Source organism: Tachypleus tridentatus, chromosome 9 (assembly GCF_004210375.1).
Source record: "Tachypleus tridentatus isolate NWPU-2018 chromosome 9, ASM421037v1, whole genome shotgun sequence".
Classification (NCBI taxonomy): domain Eukaryota; kingdom Metazoa; phylum Arthropoda; class Merostomata; order Xiphosura; family Limulidae; genus Tachypleus; species Tachypleus tridentatus.
The window spans coordinates 113,848,079-113,868,321 of record NC_134833.1 but is presented as its reverse complement, the minus strand read 5'-3'; the positions used below and the strand labels follow the sequence as shown (position 1 = coordinate 113,868,321).

Genomic DNA, 20,243 nt, shown 5'->3' with positions numbered 1-20,243 from the left:
CTCCATCATTAACTATTTAGTTTAAAATTTTCTGTTTAGACAAGGGATAAAAATTTACTCCTATACGTGTGATAGTGTCCCTACTTTAAAACATAATATCTGGAAGATAAAAAATACTACTAACTAACCAACTTCACGACAACACTAGAGTTGCAGAACAAATCATTAAAATAAAAAAATATTATAAGAACAACACAAACCAAAATCAAATATCACAAAATACAAAACAAATGCTTTGAAAAAAATAAATTGTTTTTTTCTCTCACAAAGGTGAAGTTACAGTTATTATGGAGATAACTAACTATGAAGATAAAATTTAAGCTCCGTTATTCAAACCTTATTACCAACAGCTGAAGTATAATCCTATGGCCTCACAATAAAATTAAAAAGAACGTAATAAACTTTTTAAAGTTATCTTGAATCAACGAGAGCAATTACTAAAAAAGTATAAACTGCAACCCCGAAATGGTATATTCCTTGAACTTAGTGCATTATTCAAGATGTACAAATCAAATGTTAGAATAATTATCACATCTTCTCTGAAACCTTCCTTATTGTTAAAATGTATTAGCAATATCTTTGCAATGAGTTCTTGAAAGAACCTTGATATCGTAAACTAAACTGATTTTTGTGTAAGTATTACAATCTATTTAACGAAACAACACCAAATAGGAAATTTGATTCTAACTTGGGCCTGGCATGGCCTAGCACGTAAGGCGTGCGACTCGTAATCCGAGGGTCGCGGGTTCGCGCCCGCGTCGCACCAAACATGCCCGCCCTCCCAGCCGTGGGGGCGTTATAATGTGACGGTCAATCCCACTATTCGTTGGTACAAGAGTTGGCGGTGGGTGGTGATGACTAGCTGCCTTCCCTCTAGTCTTACACTGCTAAATTAGGGACGGGTAGCACAAATAGCCCTCGAGTAGCTTTGTGCGAAATTCAAAAACAAACAAACAAATGATTCTAACTTGAATGTAATACTTTGACTGAATTTTACGTTTTATAAAATATAGACTGAATATGTTTGTTGGACAATAAAATAGTACTAAAATAAAACCCTTTAACATCTAATATTAAATTAATGTTATTTTGAATTTCGCGCAAAGATACTCGAGGGCTATCTGCGCTAGCCGTCCATAATTTAGCAGTGTAAGGCAGCCAGTCATCACCACCCATCGCCAACTCTGAGGCTACTCCTTTACCAACGAATAGTGGGATTGACGGTCACGTTATAACGCCCCCACGGCTGAAAGAGGCGAGCATGTTTGGTGCGACTGGGATTCGAACCCGCGACCCTTCGATTATGAGGCGAATGCCTTAACACACTTGGCCATGCCGGGCCTTATCATCGAATACAAAATAATACCCTTAACAACATGTAAGTACACACTAAGATAAAATTACCTTTTTACAGGACCCATCACAGCTAGACGCTTGACTCGCAATCTAAGATTAAGCTGTTGGAACGTTATAATGTGATGGTCAGTCCCACTATTTGTTGGTGAACGAGCATTCCAAGAGTTGGCGGTAGGTGGTGATGACTAACTGCCTTCCATTTAGTTTTTCACTGCTAAATTAGAGACGGCTATTACAGATAACCTTCGTGTAGCTTTGCACGAAATTCAGAAAAATTAAAACTGTTTTATGAACTAATTCTGAAATCACAATGGTGAAATGTTGGTTAAAACAGTTATTTTATAATTATCTGGAGTGTAAATGTTTATTTTTCTTCTAACTTTTTTATGAAAATATTCAAATCCCTCCAGTATGCACTATAAACTTTGAAATACTATAAAACTCATCACTTGGATATTTTTATCGTTGTTGCAAACAAATCACACGGCTAGATGAGACTGCCAAATTGACTTAATAACAATTAACAACAAAGTTACTAATTAATTTCTCCTCGTGATCTCACTACCACCAAGAACTATAATGTCGTTAGGTCATTTAATGGTTTATTTGAAAAGTATTTAACAATTTTTTTGGATTCTGTGGATTGTTACAGTATGATGGAAGGCAGGTGCATTGAATGAAAGACAGATCAAATAACTCCCAGAATTGAATACAGGCATTAGAAGGTTTTACTCCAGATCTTTTTGGAGCGTGTGTTTTCTTATAGCAATGTTACATCAGGCTATTTGATGTGGTCCGCCAAGAGGAATCTAATCCCTTATTTTAGCATTGTAAATCCGAAGATTTATCGCTGTTCCATTGAGGGACATCTTTACTAGAACGAATTTAGAAGATAGTAGTAAGCCAAACTTGACAAATTTACATTTGATTGGCTTTTTCTGTTAATAGCAATCAATAATAAAACATTTTTTAGAACAGATAGAACCTTTGATTTTGAAATTAAGAACCATTTTCAAGGTCACAAAGTTTAAATAATGACTTACTGGTTATTGTATAAATTTGGAATGAAATTAACGAACGCCATATCCAGTAGAATTCTGTACTCATTCAAATAACTTGTCAGAATTATCATGAATACTTCAGTGTAGTTCTCAAATAACAAACATTCACGAGGCTTTCCAAGAGACTGAATAAGTCCATGGCAAACAATCAACACACTAAGGGTACAATAATATCAATCATTAAGACAATAATTAACTTTTTCTTTGGTGTCGAGTTCATTTCTCCCCAGTGTTTGCCAGAGACAGCGAAACCAGCGACAGATCATGTTTCAGAATGTTCTACATATACACTAGTCTACCAACTATAACAGCATCGAGCAATCACGCTAATAACTTTCTGTCAGCTTTGAGTTTTACAATATTTTGCTTCATAGAAGCAGTTGCCTTGTGCAAATTACCAAATGTATTAGACTGCTTTTTCTTCATTATGTCATAAAATCTTATTTTCTTTCAATTACTTGTAGCTTCATGTTGGCATGATTTAATACTTTCTTTGGTCTACAGTCATCAAGAGATCAATCATAATTTCTGTAGGTGCATTTCATGTTGCCAGTAATATCGAGGATGTGTCTGTTTTGTTTTGTTTTTGGAATTTTGCACAAAGCTACTCGAGGGCTATCTGTGCTAGCCATCCCTAATTTAGTAGTGTAAGACTAGAGGGAAGGCAGCTAGTCATCACCACCCACCGCCAACTCTTGGGCTACTCTTTTACCAACGAATAGTGAGATTGACCGAACATTATAACGACCCCACGGCTGGGAGGGCGAGCATATTTGACGCGACGAAGATGCGAACTCGCGACCCTCAGATTACGAGTCGCACGCCTTAACACGCTTGGCCATGCTGGGCCCTCGAGGATGTGTCACTACACTTTATGTCAATCAATGTTTCTTCATCATATTTATTCAAAACTGAAGTATTCTGAATACATTAAATTTTGTAAGTTGAGCAACAAGTTTCTTCAAATCATCAACATCGTGATTCATCCGAGGTAGTAGATTGATTGAATGAAGGGAATTTCTTCTTGATCGTCCTGCAGAGTAAAGGGGGCTCTATTTTCTTTAGAAATATAACATTGTTCTGACCATGTGAGATAAAACTTATTCTTAGCTTGGTCGTTTCGTGCAATGCCTACCATCACATTCTGCATCTTACACATTTTGGTCATCCACTCGGTTGAAGGTGAACGGGAATTTGGTTGAAACGTTATTTATTTCATTTTACAACAAAATGTCCATCATTGAATGCTATACGAGCTTTTGGGGTTGTCTTCTCGAGGAATTTCATATCTGCCAGATATAGTGACCCGATCTCCAATTGAACATAATTTATGTGATCATAGGCCTTGAAATGAAGAGTGCAATTACCATCTCTCTTAGCTCTGGTAAGGTCAAGCTTTACCATGCATGTCATTTACAATATGGCCCACCCCCGTGACACAATGGCATGCCTGTGAACTTATACCGCTATAAATCTGGTTTCGATCCATGATATAAATAGAGCACAGGTAAATATTTGTGTAGCTTAATAACAAGGAACAACACAATATGAAATTGAGATTATCAGAGTATTTTTCATAAAAGTGCTTTAGAAGACCTAGTAAACTATCAACAAGTTGGTCTACTTCTTTACAAATATCTTCTCTGTGGCTGGAAATTTTTTCTTGAACAGCTTAGCAACTCTGTGGCGTTAACTTTCACGTCTTTGTCATGATCATACACATTTTCAACCAACTAAGATTCAAACACTGACCACTTGATGTGCCACATAACTTCATATGTCATTTGGTGACACTCCATTGCCCAGTAATAAGATTTGCCGTCCTACATAGTAGTGCTGGTTGCATAAACTCCTGCTTGAGTTCATAGGTTATCAAGTTAACCATTTCATCGTGCTGGCCAATGGCTTTTAGGAAGTTGAACTGATGAGAAAGCCTCCCATGAGAAAGATGACGTTGTTCAATTTAGGGTTTGTCTCTGCTATAAAACAACTGGTCAGCAGTGATGACTGCATACTTCTGGCCCATTTGATTTCATATGCTCATAATCCAATCCATATCTTTAGCCCATGATTTGGATCTTTCATAACAGTTATTGTTAGACCATTCTATGTAAATCATCTGGGTTTCTGCTGAATGAGGATAAAGATCTTTGATCAGGTGAAAAGATTGTATTATCTTTGTTTTTTAAACTCCTCTAGGGCATCAGGCTTGATTGTTAGTGGCCTCATGATTTGTTCCAAATTTATATCTGCTGGATCGTCTTGGAAAGCTGGACGTCACTGAAACACTTTTCCCATTCAGTGCTACCTTCAGTACATCTGTATTGTCACGAGTACACATGATCATCCGATTCTTCACAAGACTGTCTGTAACATAAATGTTTTACATTTTTTCGAACGTCTCAGAAATATTGTGAGGTAAGGTTTAATTGATTCTCTGTACAACGTCAACACTGATAGTTTGATTAGTGCATAAAGACGATCAAAAAAGACTTCACAGAGAGTAACTTGATGCAGTGCTAGACCTAAACTGATGTGTTTTGACATCAGTTTTCATCTATTAGATACTGCATACATTGTCTTAAGCAATGATACAAAAAATCTACTTTACAGTTTTGTCTACTTTCATTCCTTCATCTATGGCGTCTACATCTCCAAAATTAAGTGAAGGAAAAGATACAAACTGTTTGGAATCACTTGATTCTTAGGAGTCATGTGCACCATTTTTGAAAAATATTGTCTACAAACTCAATCCAACCACTATCTTCAGCTTCAGTTTATTCAGATTCTGATGAAATTATTTCATCTAGCGAATATTTTGTGAAGCTTTTCAAGAATATAAAGTCTAATTTTCCTTTGAGACATATTAGTAAGTTTCCTTATGTTGGAGGTCGTACATAACTTACAGTTCATCCAACTAACTGTTGAACTATTTCTTAAAAAGTCTTTTTACTTGACTGAATCGGTGCGCCACAAGCATATTCTGCTCATTGCACATGTGGACGTGTCTCTCTCGTACATTCCTCATTTCATAAACACTTCCATGAGATAGTCCTGCCCTCAAATCTCTGCAAAACCGCATCAAACATTTATATATGCACTTTAGTTTCTTGGGGATTAAGATTTATGGAAAACTTAGGTTTAGGGGACTGTTATTCAAATTTTTTGAAGCATGAAGATACTGTACTTATCAGTGGACCTGTTTTAGCAAGTTTGCAGATGTCTCCTAAAGTTTTTAATCTGTGAACTTGTTTTTGTCCTGTGCTTGACAAAAACAAAACAAAAACATACGTCAAGTTGGTGAATAGAAACTGCACCTTCTATGTGGTGAAGATACATTTTGAGAGGGTTCAGGTTAAACACTGGCTGTTTGTTGATTAACACTGCTGTTTTCGTAACCTAGACAGTTTGTTTCCAGACGTGAAATTAGAGTAACAAACTTTGTGCTATTTAACATGCATTTTGTCGAAGTTATCTATAGAAAGATGCTCTAGTCTTTCTAGGACATTTAAGTATTAGTTATTACAGAGTTATTTTCTCTGCTCATTAACATCTTTCGCCCTGGTATTCCCATCTGTTGATGCTATGTATAAATCTCCTTCACTGCTCTAACAGAAGAAACGTTTCTAAAAGTTTCAAACCCGCCATTTCCCATAAATTGTTCTAGCATACAGACAAAATACCCTCCAGTACAAACAGTCAAACTATTTTTCTAACTACGATATCTTAAAAAATAACAGTTTTGTTCAACTATTTTGTGATTTTAGGATGAGTAAATATAAATCTGAGAAAAATAGCCAGCTTGACCTTAAAAGCAGCCTTCAGAAATGATACTGACGACAACATCTACCCGCAAAATATTTAGCGTGGATGCTAAGTATTAACAAATAACGCAGTTAAAAAAATGAAGGGCAATTTTAATGTTCGTCTGGCCTACTGTAACAAGAAAACGCTACTTTATAATATCTCAAAATTATAAGTAATTATATGTAGTCAGAGACTGGGCTACTAATATACTCTTGTGTGTGTGTGTGTGTGTGTGTGTATATAAACAAACATACACATATACATGCACTAATATGCAGGTTACATTATTTTAGTACACAAAATATGAGAGTCTCTTGCGATTCACATAATCATGTCATTATTAATAGAGGACGATAGACCTCTTACTTAAACATAATAACATACACTTGTATCAACAAAAATAAAAGTTCTACTCTTGATCAATAAGTTTGTTTGTTTGTTTTGTTTTTCGAATTTTGCACAAAGTTATATGAAAACCAGCTGTCCTAGTCATCCCTAATTTAGCAGAGTAAAACTAGAGGGAAGGTAGTTAATCTTTACCACTCGCCGCCAAGCTTGGGGCTTCTCTTTTATCAACGATGAGTTGAATTAACACTTAAATTATAACACCCCGACGACTGAAAGGGTGAATATGTTTGGTATGACGGAGATTCGAACCTGCGACACTCAGATTATGAATTGAGCACCCTAATCACCTAACCATGCCAAGCCTTTGTTTATTTGGAATTGAGCGCAAAACTACTCAATGGACTATTTGTGTTTTGCCCACTTCAGGTAACTGATCTCGGTTTGTAGTGGTGTGAGTTCACAAACATACCGATGTACCACTGGAGGCTGGTCAGTAATTGCAAAATGTTTTTAAAGACGATTAAACAATACCTATTAAAATAATCTAATACCATTGATTACAAAAACGTAAACAATCGTTACGTCTGTAAACACGCACGATTATTAAAAATAAACTCACCTAAATATTACAGCCTTTAGGCATGAAGTCAAAATAGGAACTTGTAACTTGAAGAAATAATGTCAATGCTCTGTCTCAAACCTTAAGGGTGCTTCTATAGCACTCCCAGTGGCACAGCTGTATGCCTGCAGATTTACCTTATTATAAATCGGGTTTCGATACCAGTTGTGTGCATAGCACAAATAGCCCACTGTGTGCCTGTATGCTTATCTCTAAATAATCAATCAAATGTTGTTTTTGTGATTGCAATTTCACTTTAAGCTATTTATTTTGTTTCTGCATTTTTTAAATAAACAAATTTTAATAATCTTATTTTAGTAGTTGTTTTTTATGTCTATTATGAACATAAATCTTTATAACAGCAGTGCTGTCTTACTTGAAACAACTTAAATTGATGAAATTCGTATTTTGTGTGTGGTATTCTTTCTCAAGAAACAATAACAACCTTTGGATTATTTTAATGTAAATTGGATGCCTGGTACTTGTGATCTATTGCCACAATGTTATCATTAGCAATGGTACTACATTTATGATCACTAGGATTCATGGTGGTAAACATACCATATGCTATGTATTTGCTTGAAAATATATCTAGCTACTAAATTTATATCCTGTAATTATATGGGAAGTCTGTAAACAGTGGATTGGAGGGGCTACTAAACTATACTGGAATGGTACATGGATTAGATTTCGTAACTGCATGAGTTTTATACATGCATGCATATGCAATGCCTGCTGGCTATTATATATATATATATATAAATGGAGACTTGATAGTTGTTTTTTGTTTTGTTGTTTTTTAAGTGGTAAAGCTATACATATAGATAACCATATGAAATTTTGAAGTCGCAAAGATACACTTCTCTTCTTCCTTGTTAAAGGAATTTGGATCGTAATGTTTCTACGACCCTCTTCCAATGTGACGATTCTAAACAAAATTTTTATCTCACTTTCGTATAAAATCGTCATCACCTGCTTACACGATTTTTGCCACTTCTTTTTGTCAGTTTTAGGGATGTGTACTCTATCTGCAGTATCTACAAAATTCGTAGTCACGTAGTGTTGGCCATAATTCGGCACTTACCATCAGCCATCACCGTAATTGGTGATCCGATCCTCGAAACTAAGTTAATGCCATCTTTTAAACTATAACTTTAATATATTTGCTGCAGGAGACAGCCAAGACATTTGTATGTTTTAGACCTTTGCGTTACATGGCCGAAATCGATCATGAATCGGTAAAAAAACAACAAACTGTTATCTTGTCAGTAGCGTCATGTCAAAAAAAAACAAGAACCATATACATAAACAAATGATTCGCGACATCAATATAGTTGCAACAGTAAGCTAATAATTGCTATAGTGCATGTGTTATGCCTGCCTTACAAGCGTTAAATTATATACACAGCTATATACATATGCAGGTAGTAAAGTATGAGGCTCCTTATAACGTTACCACAGGCTACTTTAAAACTATTGGATGTCAATGGTTTTAGAGCCGTTGTTATTTCTTAAGTAGTCAAATAAATTTAAAACTTAACCTACACAATGCGAAATTATGCGTTCAGTAATATTTCTCCGGTTATTACATTATTCACAGCTATTTCTGTTACAGTTTTTTTTTTACAAGGTTTTCACAAACTAAAATTCTGGAAAGGAACGAGCTTGAAATATGTTTTTTTTATTAATGTATTTAATTAAATCCTTCTTTTCAATGCCTCTATTCCAAGTAATTATCTATATCATATATAAATATCTGATAATTTTGGTGTAATATTCTAGAGTTAAATTCACTATAAAACATAATGATTAAATAAATGTATGTATTCATTTTTGCATGTGTTTTACAATTTTTTAAATAATAATCATTAATAGTTTCTAGAGGACTCTGTTGTTACAAAATAAATAGATGGATAATATTACTTATGAAGCGAGCATGTTTAACATTTACTGAGGAGAGAAATATTATAAGACATATTTTTCATGTGATTTTATAATTTTGAAATCGTTCACTACGGTTAATAATTCTAAACTTAGCAGATAAAAATTATTTGTAAAATGAACAAAAAACAAGCAACCTTGTTTCAGACTTGGAGTCTGAGCCAAGTAGGAAAGTCTGATCCAGTGTTTCGAAATATGACGGGAAAGGGAAACTGTAGAATTGATACTAACGTTAGAACAAATAGCAGTTCAACTTCAACGAGGAATACTTTTAATACATCTGAAGTATGGAACGATTGTTTTGTGATAGAAAGTGATGATGAAAATGACGAAGCTCTTGTGCAAGCAATGGAAGAGAGTCTGTTCGAATATAAGAAAGACAGTTACGTAAGTTGTGATAATCAAGCTTCTGAGAGTAATAATAAAACTAATGCATGTGACATGGAGAGTAGTTCCGTTTATTTTGAGGTTAAAAGAAAAGGATGTTCTTTTGGGTCTGATCTTACTTGCAATTTGGTCGAATCAATTGATGACAGTGAAAATAATGAAAATTTTGTGCAAGCAGGAGTGAACACAAAACAAATACCAAGTTGTACACCTTTAGAAAGTCTACCAGGATTTGACACAGAAGCAGGAAAAACTTGGATTTACCCAACAAATTATCCAGTTCGTGATTACCAGTTTAAAATTGTTCAAGAAGCACTACTGAAAAACACACTAGTCATTTTACCAACTGGATTGGGGAAAACTTTTATTGCTGCTGTAGTGATGTACAACTTTTACCGGTGGTATCCTAGTAGTAATATCGTTTTTATGGCCCCAACTCGTCCTTTAGTGGCACAGCAAATAGAAGCGTGCTTTAAAATAATGGGTATTCCTCAAGAAGATACTGTAGAAATGACCGGAAGTATGCTGCCTCAAGAAAGAAAGCTAGCTTGGGAAGCAAAGAGGGTTTTTTTCTTGACTCCTCAAGTGATGATGAATGATTTAAGTCGGGGGGTGTGCCTAATAAGCAAAGTGAAGTGTATAGTGGTAGATGAAGCACACAAAGCTTTAGGTAATCACTCATACTGTCAGGTGATAAAAGAGTTAATGAATTGTTCAAAGCAGTTTCGAGTACTGGCTTTAACTGCTTCACCAGGAAGTGATCTGATGGCAGTTGGAAAAGTGCTAAAAAATTTATTAATTGCTCATGTAGAAATGCGAGCTGATGATTCGCCTGATGTTGTACCTTATACACATGAGAGAATTATTCAGAAGATTGTGGTCCCACTAGGGGAAGAGGTGAAATATTTCCAGAATTTGTTTCTCTCTGTCATTAATACATATTTAAGAAGACTGAATCAGCAAGGAGCCTTGACATGCACAAATCCATCCAGTTTGTCCAAGTTTAAGATGTTAAAATTAAGAGAATCATTTAAACAAAATCCCCATCACAGAATACCTCATAACTTACATGGATTTATTCATGCTAATTTTTCTTTATGTATTACATTGTATCATGCTTATGAACTTTTGTTATTACATGGAATGACATCTTTTTTTAATTTTCTTCAAGGAGTGATTTCTGGTGAAAAATCACAAGCTCGTGTTAAAACTGAATTGATGAAAAATGCAGAATTTGTAAAAATGATGGAAAGTTTAAGGAACAAGCTTCAGAATGTCACTGTTGAAGATAGTTTACAGTCATGTAATGCAAAGTCAGATAGCTGTAGAAACCTTTTCCAGGAAACAGTTAAAGATTCAGAAATGCATGCAAGTTTAAATTCCATTGGACATCCCAAATTAACAAAATTAAAAGAAATAGTTATAGAACACTTTAAAAAACGTCAGTCCGAAGCAGGAGATGGAAACCCTGTTGATACACGTGTCATGATATTTTCACAGTATAGAGATAGTGTAAATGAAATTACAGCATTATTAAATTTGCAAAGACCTTTGATCAAAGCAATGAGCTTTATTGGACAGACTTCAACAAATAAAAATAGTAAAGGTTTCACTCAGAAACAGCAGACAAAGATTATAAAAGATTTTAGAGACGGGGGATACAACACCCTAGTTGCAACTTGTGTTGGTGAAGAAGGTCTCGATATTGGAGAGGTAGATCTCATTGTGTGTTTTGATGCACCCAAATCTCCAATCAGACTTATTCAGAGAATGGGTCGTACAGGTAGAAAACGTCAGGGTAGGATTGTTGTTCTAGTTACAGAAGGAAAAGAAGAACAAGCATATAATCAGAGCCGTTACAGTAAGAAGACTATTCATAAAGCTATAATCAGTGGTAGAGCATTTCAAAGCTTATATTCTCACAACCCACGTATGGTTCCAAAGGAAATAAATCCTGTTTGTCATAAAATGTTTATGACTGTTGATACTTATAAAGCGCAAAATGGAAATACACAAAAAAGATTTTTAAAAGATGTTTGCCAGAAAAAGTTTCTTGTTTCAAAAAATGGTAAACTAAATTCAGTTAATAGTAATTCTATATTAAATGCTGAAGAACTTTTGTTTTGGAATACACATCTCAAGTTACCTAACAACGATATCCCAGTTTTGGATGCATCTTCATCATTTGTGACTCTTCCAGTGGCTGCAAATAATATTTTAGGATATCAAAAAACAAGGAAAACACTATCTTTGTCTGAATGGATGCCATGGCAAAATGTAAAACAGCAAACTTATTTCGTTGAGCATTCATCAAAAACTCAGAATTTAGTTGAAATCATGAAATTCATGGAATTACAGGGACAAATAGGATCTAACAACGATCTCTATGGGCTAGAAATGAAAGTGTATCTTAGACCAGATGATGTATTGCAACCAGGTGAGAAAAATGAGTTCAGCAGCAAAATAACAATGTTTGTGAAAACTGATGGAAGAAATGTAGCACAGAAGTGTGAACAAAAACTAGAAAGTGAACCAAAACATGAAACTTTTAGTGCATTTGTTGGGCAAAATTGTAAAAAGAAAAAACTGATGCAAAATACATTGCAAAGAAAGACAAAGCAAAAATCTAAAGTAAAACAAATTGAAGAAAACAGTGGAACTAAAGAAGATAAAAAACAACAGGATAAAAATTCTATGAAGCCAGTAAGACATTTAACAATTGTAATAGATGATGAAGATGAAGATTTCAAAGTTCCAATGAAACAACTTCAAGATCAGGCAGAGCTTTCAAATAATAGTAAAAGTAGATCAGACAGAGGTGAACAGTGTACTTCTTACATGAAAGAACACGTGCCTGATATTGAACCTGTACTTGTGAATCCATGCCAGGAAGAAACGTTTGTTGATAATACAGAAATGCTGGAAAATATGGCATATTCATGTGTGAATAATACTTACAGTATTGATAAAGAAAGTAATCCTGTTTTTGTATCTAAAGTTAAAGAACCTCCTTCATTAGGTGATAATATATTTTCACCAGGAAAGAGTTCACTATCACCTGTTAATCTGGACGAGATTGTCGCTATTAATAATTTTATGATCCAAAAAGTACAAATGTCTGAAAACTCTTCCAAAGATTTGGGTGTGTCTAAAGAAGTATCTCTGGTATCTGAATGCAGTCAACATGAGAAATTTCCACCAAAGACAGTTGTCCAAAATGAGAAATGTTTCTTGAAAGAAGGTACAAGTGTTTTATCAAATGATCAGAAATTGTTTGATTTTAATTACAAGGTTTATGTTTCTTCTGCTGAAAAAGTTGGTGAGTTTCCATTGAAAGTTTCAGGTGTTATAAATAGTGAATCTGTTGCCACAAATGTAAACAAAAATAACTTTTCCCCTGCAGTACTAAATAAAGAGAATGTAAAGGGGATAAATGGTATGATGATTACACCTGAAAGTAAAAATGATCCTTTTATTTTTCTGAGTGAGCCAGGATGTTCAAGTAAGGATGTTACAGATATAAATAATAAACTGAAATACACAAGAAGAAATGGTTATGTTGGAAATAGTACACCAGAATTTTCAGGAGAGGATTCTGTATATATGAACAGTAAACCAGAGTACTCAAGAAGGAATATATTGGATGATGATAAGCCAGAATGCATGGGAGAGAATATTTCAGATAATTTACTTAAACAAAGATGTACAAAGGAAACTACTACTGATGTGAATAATAAACAAGACTACAAAACAAAGGGTGCTTCAGGTATGCTTGGTAAACAAGTGGAAACAAACAGTTCTAATGTACTGAAATGGTTAGAAGTAAAAACTGATCCTTATGTAATTCATGAACAGAAAGAAAAAAATATTACTAACATGTTGAGTAAGTTGCAAGAAAAGGATATTTTTAAACTTGGTGAAAATCAAACTCCTGATTTGTTAAATAAATCACAAGATTCAATTAGCACTGAAGTACTACACAAAGATAAATCTTTTCAATGTTATACTGGGAATGTTCCTTCATCTCCACTGATAGCTAATCATAGCCAAACTGAGAATGGTTTGACTATGACACAACTGATAAGTTTTCTTAACAGTTCAGAACTAGCCACTCAAGAGGTGTTTTCTCCTCCAAGAATACACCAAGTAAATGAAGGTGACATCGTTAAAGTCTTAGTACACACTGAATCTAAATGTAAAAATTTTCAAACATTCATGATTAATTTTACCAACATAAGTGAAGCTGAAAAAACAAGTCCTGCCAAAAATATTGAATATTGTAGAGATTCAGTTGAACATTCAGATTCATGTTTAAAAAATGAACATGAAAGTAAAGAGAACAAAAGTGTTTTTAAGTCTGAGTGTGCTGATTTTGATCTAATGTTTGACTTGGATGATTTGGACGTGTTAAATGATATAGAAGAAGAAATGATTCCACCTTCTCCACTTGTTTCATGTAGCACATCTAATGCACCAAAACAAGAAAGAAAACAACTTTCTTTGAATAGAAATGGCACCTGTAGAAAACTCTATAGTTCTAGTGATGTGAATGAAGGTACCCCTTCTGTTCCTCATCTTATAAAAGATGAAAAAACATGTGTTCAGAGAAACGGTAAAAAACTTGATCAACTTCCTCATTCGCAGGGATTCTCTTTTGAAAACCTAACAGTTGAGAATGATAGAAATATGACTTGTAAAGACAGCTTTACTTGTTGTGAAGATGTTAGCAAAAATAAGAGCATGTGTATAAAAGACACCATGAGCACAAACTTTACAGAGATTCAAAATGCCAATACAGAAGGAAATGTTCTGCCTTCCTCTTCGCCTATAATTGGAGTAGTGAAACCAATTCATAGATCTCCTAGTAAATCTCCTTCATTCTCTCCAATTATTGCTCAAGATCAGCCATCAGACAATGACTCTGTTGTCATACAAAGATACAGAAAAAGGGTACATAATGTAATTAATTCATCACCTAGCTCATCAGAAGATGGTTCATTAAGTAACTGCCAAACACCTTTTAAGCAAGAAAAAATACATAGCCAAGACAGTGATGACTTTGTTTCATCCAAACCATGCAAGGGTTTTAGAGTAAGTTGCAAAGTAAATTCACTGAACACTCATAGTACTAGTGACGTGAAAGCTGCAAGGCTTTTGCCAACTAAAGAAGGACAAAAGAATAAGTTTTCAAGACAAAGAGAATGCTTGGAATTTTTGGATTTAGAAGCCCAAGTTTCAGATGAGGAAAATGAAAATTCTGAAGCAGAAATTGAAGATAGTATTTTAGATGAATATGAATCCAGTTTCATTGATGATTTAGAAGATAATAAAATATCTCAACAGCAGGTTGGTAAGAATGATGATTCAACACACATCATGTATCTACGTTCAATCAAGAGCCCTATTGGCCGTCAAGGACAGTATAAACTAAGGTACAATTTAAATGCTGATGTTGATGTTTTTTCACAGATATCCTCACCCAATCATAGTGAATATATTGAGGACAGTTTCTGTGTAGCAAATGACTGTATAGAATATGAAACTAGTCCTTTTATACCGAAACCTCGAACTCTAAAAAGACCACAATTACTGAAGAAGAGAAGAATTGTAATGATGGATGTATCTAGTGAGGAAGTAGAGAAAGAAAAAATACCACCTGCCTTGCCTGAAAAGTTTGATAGAAATAATCAGTTAGAAACCATTAATGATTTGAAAACTACCAGTGACAATACTGAATATTCTGAGACATTCGAAGTGATTTCCAAAATGTCAACAACATTTGGCAGTGATCTTCAACAAAATGTTCTGTCACATCAATCAAAATGTGTTTCAACTTCTTTGCAATCTGATGTTAAATTGAGCAAACCATCCAACTCTAAGACACAAAAAACATTTCTTAAAGATTACCCTGATAGCTTTAATGATACTAAGGAGTTTGAACTAAATCATGAAACCAAATTCTTATCTTATTCTGTAAATGAAGATGGGCCAGTCATGAAGGACAACTTAAATCTCCAAAACTTTGTTCCTAAGATTAATATTTCTGGGTCTTGTAATGATGGGCTAATGGTTGATCAGCTAATCTGTTCAAATAATAAATTAAAAACTCTTCCTAATCCAAACACAGTGATCTCCTTTCAAGAAGAATTGAGAAAACAAAGGTTATTAAGACAGAAACAGAAGAGAGAAGAATTTTTGAAAAAGTTAAAGGAAAAAAAGGATAGTAGTGCATGTACATATCAGAAAACAGTATCAAACACAACTGGTACCATTTCCAAAGAGTTGCAAAGGGAAAGCGATACAACTGTAATGTTCAATAAAAAATCTTTTCAGGTAGTATCAGAAGATAGTGGACAAACTGTAACCCTTGACAACACAAGAAAGCCAGAAGTCACTCCTTGGGATGTACATTTTGATAGTTCGCTAAATAAAAAGTCAACTTTCATAAGTCCAGCTTTTAACCAGCAGAGTACAATAAACAATGTTTTACCAAACAACAGTTTAGAACATGTTTCATCACTAAAGCAAACTGTGTGTGATCTTAGTGCTCAGAAAATTAAAACTGCAGGTAACTTTACAGTTCCAAGTGTAACTGGATTAATGGACAGTGTTTATAACTCTGTAAAACATGAAACAAAATTGGTTATTTTAGTTGACTCAAGAGAAATCAGTAGTGGTCACCTGGTTATGTCCTGTCTCAGGTCTAAATACAAATGTAAAACAGTGGTGCAGCAGTTAGTTCATGCAGACTATCTTGTTAGTAATCGTTTAGGGGTGCATCGTATTGTGTTACCAGAGTTTGCCAATGGACAAAATCGTTCTAAACTTCTTGAGACTGTTCGGACAATGTGCGATTTATATGATAGACCTTGCTTGATCATCGAGAAGGAGAAAGTGAAACAAGATAAGAAACCAAAGAATTTCTACAGAACTAAGTATTTTGATAATACATTGTCTCAGTTGGTGCAGACTCATGTCAAAGTTATTCATTCTGACTCTCAGGAGGAAACTGCTTCTTTGCTCTTTGACTTGGCCCAACAAGAACATCGAAAAGGATGGGATTTACCTCTTGTACCAGGTTCAACCCTAAAAGTGGAACAAGTGTTACAGTTCTACTTAACCATTCCATGTGTTAGTTATGCTACAGCCTTGAATTTTTTCTATTCTTTTTCTTCTATTAAACATTTTATGGAGAGTTCAAGAGACAAACTTCAACAAGCTGGTAAAATTTCGCAAGCAAAGGCCACAGAAATTTATAGGTATCTCAGACGTACCATTGAGTAGGAGTTTTAATTATGGATTTGAGGTTGATATTCTGTTTTCTAGAATGTAATATACATATGCAAGCTGTACAAATGTATAATATAGTTACGTGTGGTTAAGTCTTCATACGTAGGATGTATCTTTTTATATGGAACTGTTACAGCATAAATAGACATTTTGTCCTGCTGTCTAAAATACGTATTACATGTTAAATGTTTCTTGCTGTTGTAACATCTATTAAAGAAAATTACTAATGTTTTGTAGATAATTTTTTCTCAACTGTGTTTTAAAAATTAATAAAAGTGATTGGTTAAGAAAAGTTTAACAATCAATTTAAAATCTCATTAAATGGTCAGTGGTCACTAGTCAAATTTGACCAGTTCTGGTTTATACTTGAAGTTGATCATTAGATAAAATAAATACTGCTTTATTGAAATGAATAGGTTTATTTTCCAAGTGTAGGATTTTTCTCTTCCTTAAAATAACATACAAGAAAGTGTGTAATAACCTGGTTATCTCTGACATTTTGTGTTTATTAACATTAAATGTAAAGTTTAATTTAAGGGCCAAAAATATAAAAGTTATACTGGCACACATTGTGTATAATTTTTTTCTAGACTGAATATTTTGTCAACATGTGAGTAAATTTAAGGCATAACAACATTCTTATACATTTTTGCTTTAAGATCTATGTTGCATAACTTGTTATATGCTATACATAAAGTTTTTTAAGGAAAGGTTACTGAATACAAATCAGTAAGTGTATTGTTAGATTCAGAGACACGGTAGTAGTGTGTTGGAAAATTTTCATGAATTTCTTCTTATATAAACGGAAGCCGGGAAGAGATGTTAAATATTTAGCCCTACCTACTGAGCAGATGTTTTAGGCTGAGTGTTTATTGAATACCACGAGTCTGTCCTTTATTGACCAATGAAGTGAGTGGTTAAGACATTCATTTATTTTGGTAGTTTAATTGGTTATAGAAGTGTTTAGATGCCTAGCAAATAGAGGTTGTGGGTTCAAATCCTTCCCATCTTAGTTTTCTCTTCATTTTAAAAATTGTAATAATACTGGACATTGTGGTACTATTAAAAATTTCTACATTAGCATGTTAAGAATAGTTTGTGGAAATATCATTTAGTAATTGGACTATTTTATATAAAGACTTGAATATAAGTGTAGGTAACCAGAAAAGGCAACAGAATGTTTAGTTCAGAGACAACTTGGTTTAGTACAGTGGAAGACTAATTGATTTAATTTATTTACAAAATCTAATACTTGGTGGGCTATAACTTAAGTTGCCCAGTTAATAAACCAGTGGTTTATTTGAATCAAGTATGCAGTACTGAATATAGTGTTCCTAGTACAAACACAAGAAAGTGAATGACATGTTACATTGTTTGTACTAGACATTTTCCTTTCGTAAAGCAAATGTTAATAGTTTTCACCTTCCTGATTTGTGCAGAGGAGCACAGTTTCCTGTTCTCTGTGAAAACAAGTCTGTATGTCATTTCAGCAGTCAGCAAGTGTGATTATTAACATGTTTTTAGAAAAAAACAGAGTTAATGAGGAACAAGTGAGATGAAAACATCCTTCAGTAAATTTACTTCTGGTTCATCTGCAGTTTGATTATTTTCTTCTGTAACATTCTTTAATATTAATTTTAAATTAATTTGTAGTTAAAGAGTTTGTTTGCTACAAAATCTAAATATTTCAGTTTTAAGTGAAACCTTTATGTTAAAGACTTTTTTTGTTGTTGCTTTGAATCAACAATTGATTGTGTGTATAACTTCGAGCAGTGGTTACCAACCTTTTTTATGCCCCACACCCCTAAAAAATTTTAATATGTTCTCTCACCCCTCACAATAATTATTTATTTATTTATTTAAGAATAAATACGAAGGTGGCCAAAACAAATGTTATCTCGCACCTCCTGGAACGCTATCTCACACCCCCAAGGGGTGCGAGCACAAGTGGTTGGGAACCACTAACTTAAAGTAACATTACTTAATATGAACTTAATGATAAAAAAACTCAAGTACTTTAAAATTCAAAGATTAAAATGTTGATTTCTGTATGTGACATTTTTGTAAATATTGTAAAAGATAGTGGGTCATTCCATGTCAAATCATCCCAATTTTGGAAAATATTCCAGATGACCCCCTCAGAATGCCTTGAAAAAATTCACATGTGCTCATCTACCCATATAATGAAACATTGCCAAAGAGTAGATGAATATCTCTAACAATTTCTGATTTACAGCCCTGTAAAATTTAATTACTTTTTGTTTATTTTTGGCGAATTCATTTTCGGGTAACTTTGGCTGTTTAAAGCTGCAAGAGTAATGGTGGTAGAAGGTTGAAATTTGCTACACTTACTGAATTAATCTCATAGAATTCAAAAATGGTCTCAAACCAAGTTTATCTCTCTTAGGATTTTCATAGTGAAGCTGTAAAATCACCTGAAAACCCAAAATTGTAAAAAACATTGGTTTATTTAATAAGCCATAGCTCTAAGACATAATATGATACAAGGCTGAATGTGTTTTTCAAATTTCCTATAACATATCAGTTGATAAAATCAGCAATTGTTGTAATTAAAAGTCTATTAGATCTCCTGTAAAAAAATTTAGTTGCATGCAACTTTTTATGATTTAGCTAAAAACAGCCCTACTTCAGGCCAGTTTGACCATGTCACCAGTTATTCAGCCTTTTCAGATTTTTACCATATATTCTTACATCTCTGAATATGATCTACAAAAAAAAAATCAAGTTATAATTATTTAAAGTATCCTCTGACCATACGTTTTTTACTTGAAAGAAAAAACTTCACTTCAGGTGTGTTATTGTGTGCAAATATATCCATACAATTTTGAAAAACGTTATGAATCCCATTGAAATATTCTAATTGGCCTTTACCATATATTCTTACATCTCTGAACATGATCTCAAGATATCATTGTTGTTAGCATGTGTGTTCTGTCAGATTTTCTGAAACATGACACAGTAGCTGTTCATGCTTTCATTACTACAGTACTAAGCCTTGTTAAACAGACATATTTAAACACAGAAAAGATCATTTATTTCAGCAATGGTGCAGCTTTGCAATTCAAGAATTTTTAATATCTTGTAAATCCTTGCTACCATTTTGAAGATTATCAGTTGTCTGCTGAATGGCATTTTTTTGCCACCAGTCATGGGAAAAGTCCATGCGATGGAGTTGGTGGTATGGTGAAGAGGCTGGTCGCTCATACAAGCCTTCAATTGCCTATAAATAATCAAATTTTAAGTGTCTCTGACATGTACCATTGGGTAAAGGACCACATTCAGGGCATTCAGTTCTTTCTTGTCAATCAGGAATCAGTCCTGCAGAATTGTGTAAAGTTTGATCTACTGGAGTGCTTTGAAAAGTGCAAAACTGTGGCAGGTATTAGGTCACATTATAGCTTTATTCTACCAAC

At 33.9% G+C, this 20,243-nt stretch overlaps 1 protein-coding gene across 1 annotated transcript; it reads left to right on the top strand.

Moving 5' to 3' along the window:
• Window positions 1-9,087: 9,087 nt before the first annotated feature.
• On the top strand, window positions 9,088-19,034 carry Fancm (FA complementation group M). Its single transcript, XM_076456586.1, has one exon. The coding sequence runs from the start codon at window positions 9,250-9,252 to the stop codon at window positions 16,801-16,803; it is 7,554 nt and encodes a 2,517-aa protein (XP_076312701.1). The 5' UTR covers window positions 9,088-9,249; the 3' UTR covers window positions 16,804-19,034.
• Window positions 19,035-20,243: the final 1,209 nt, after the last annotated feature.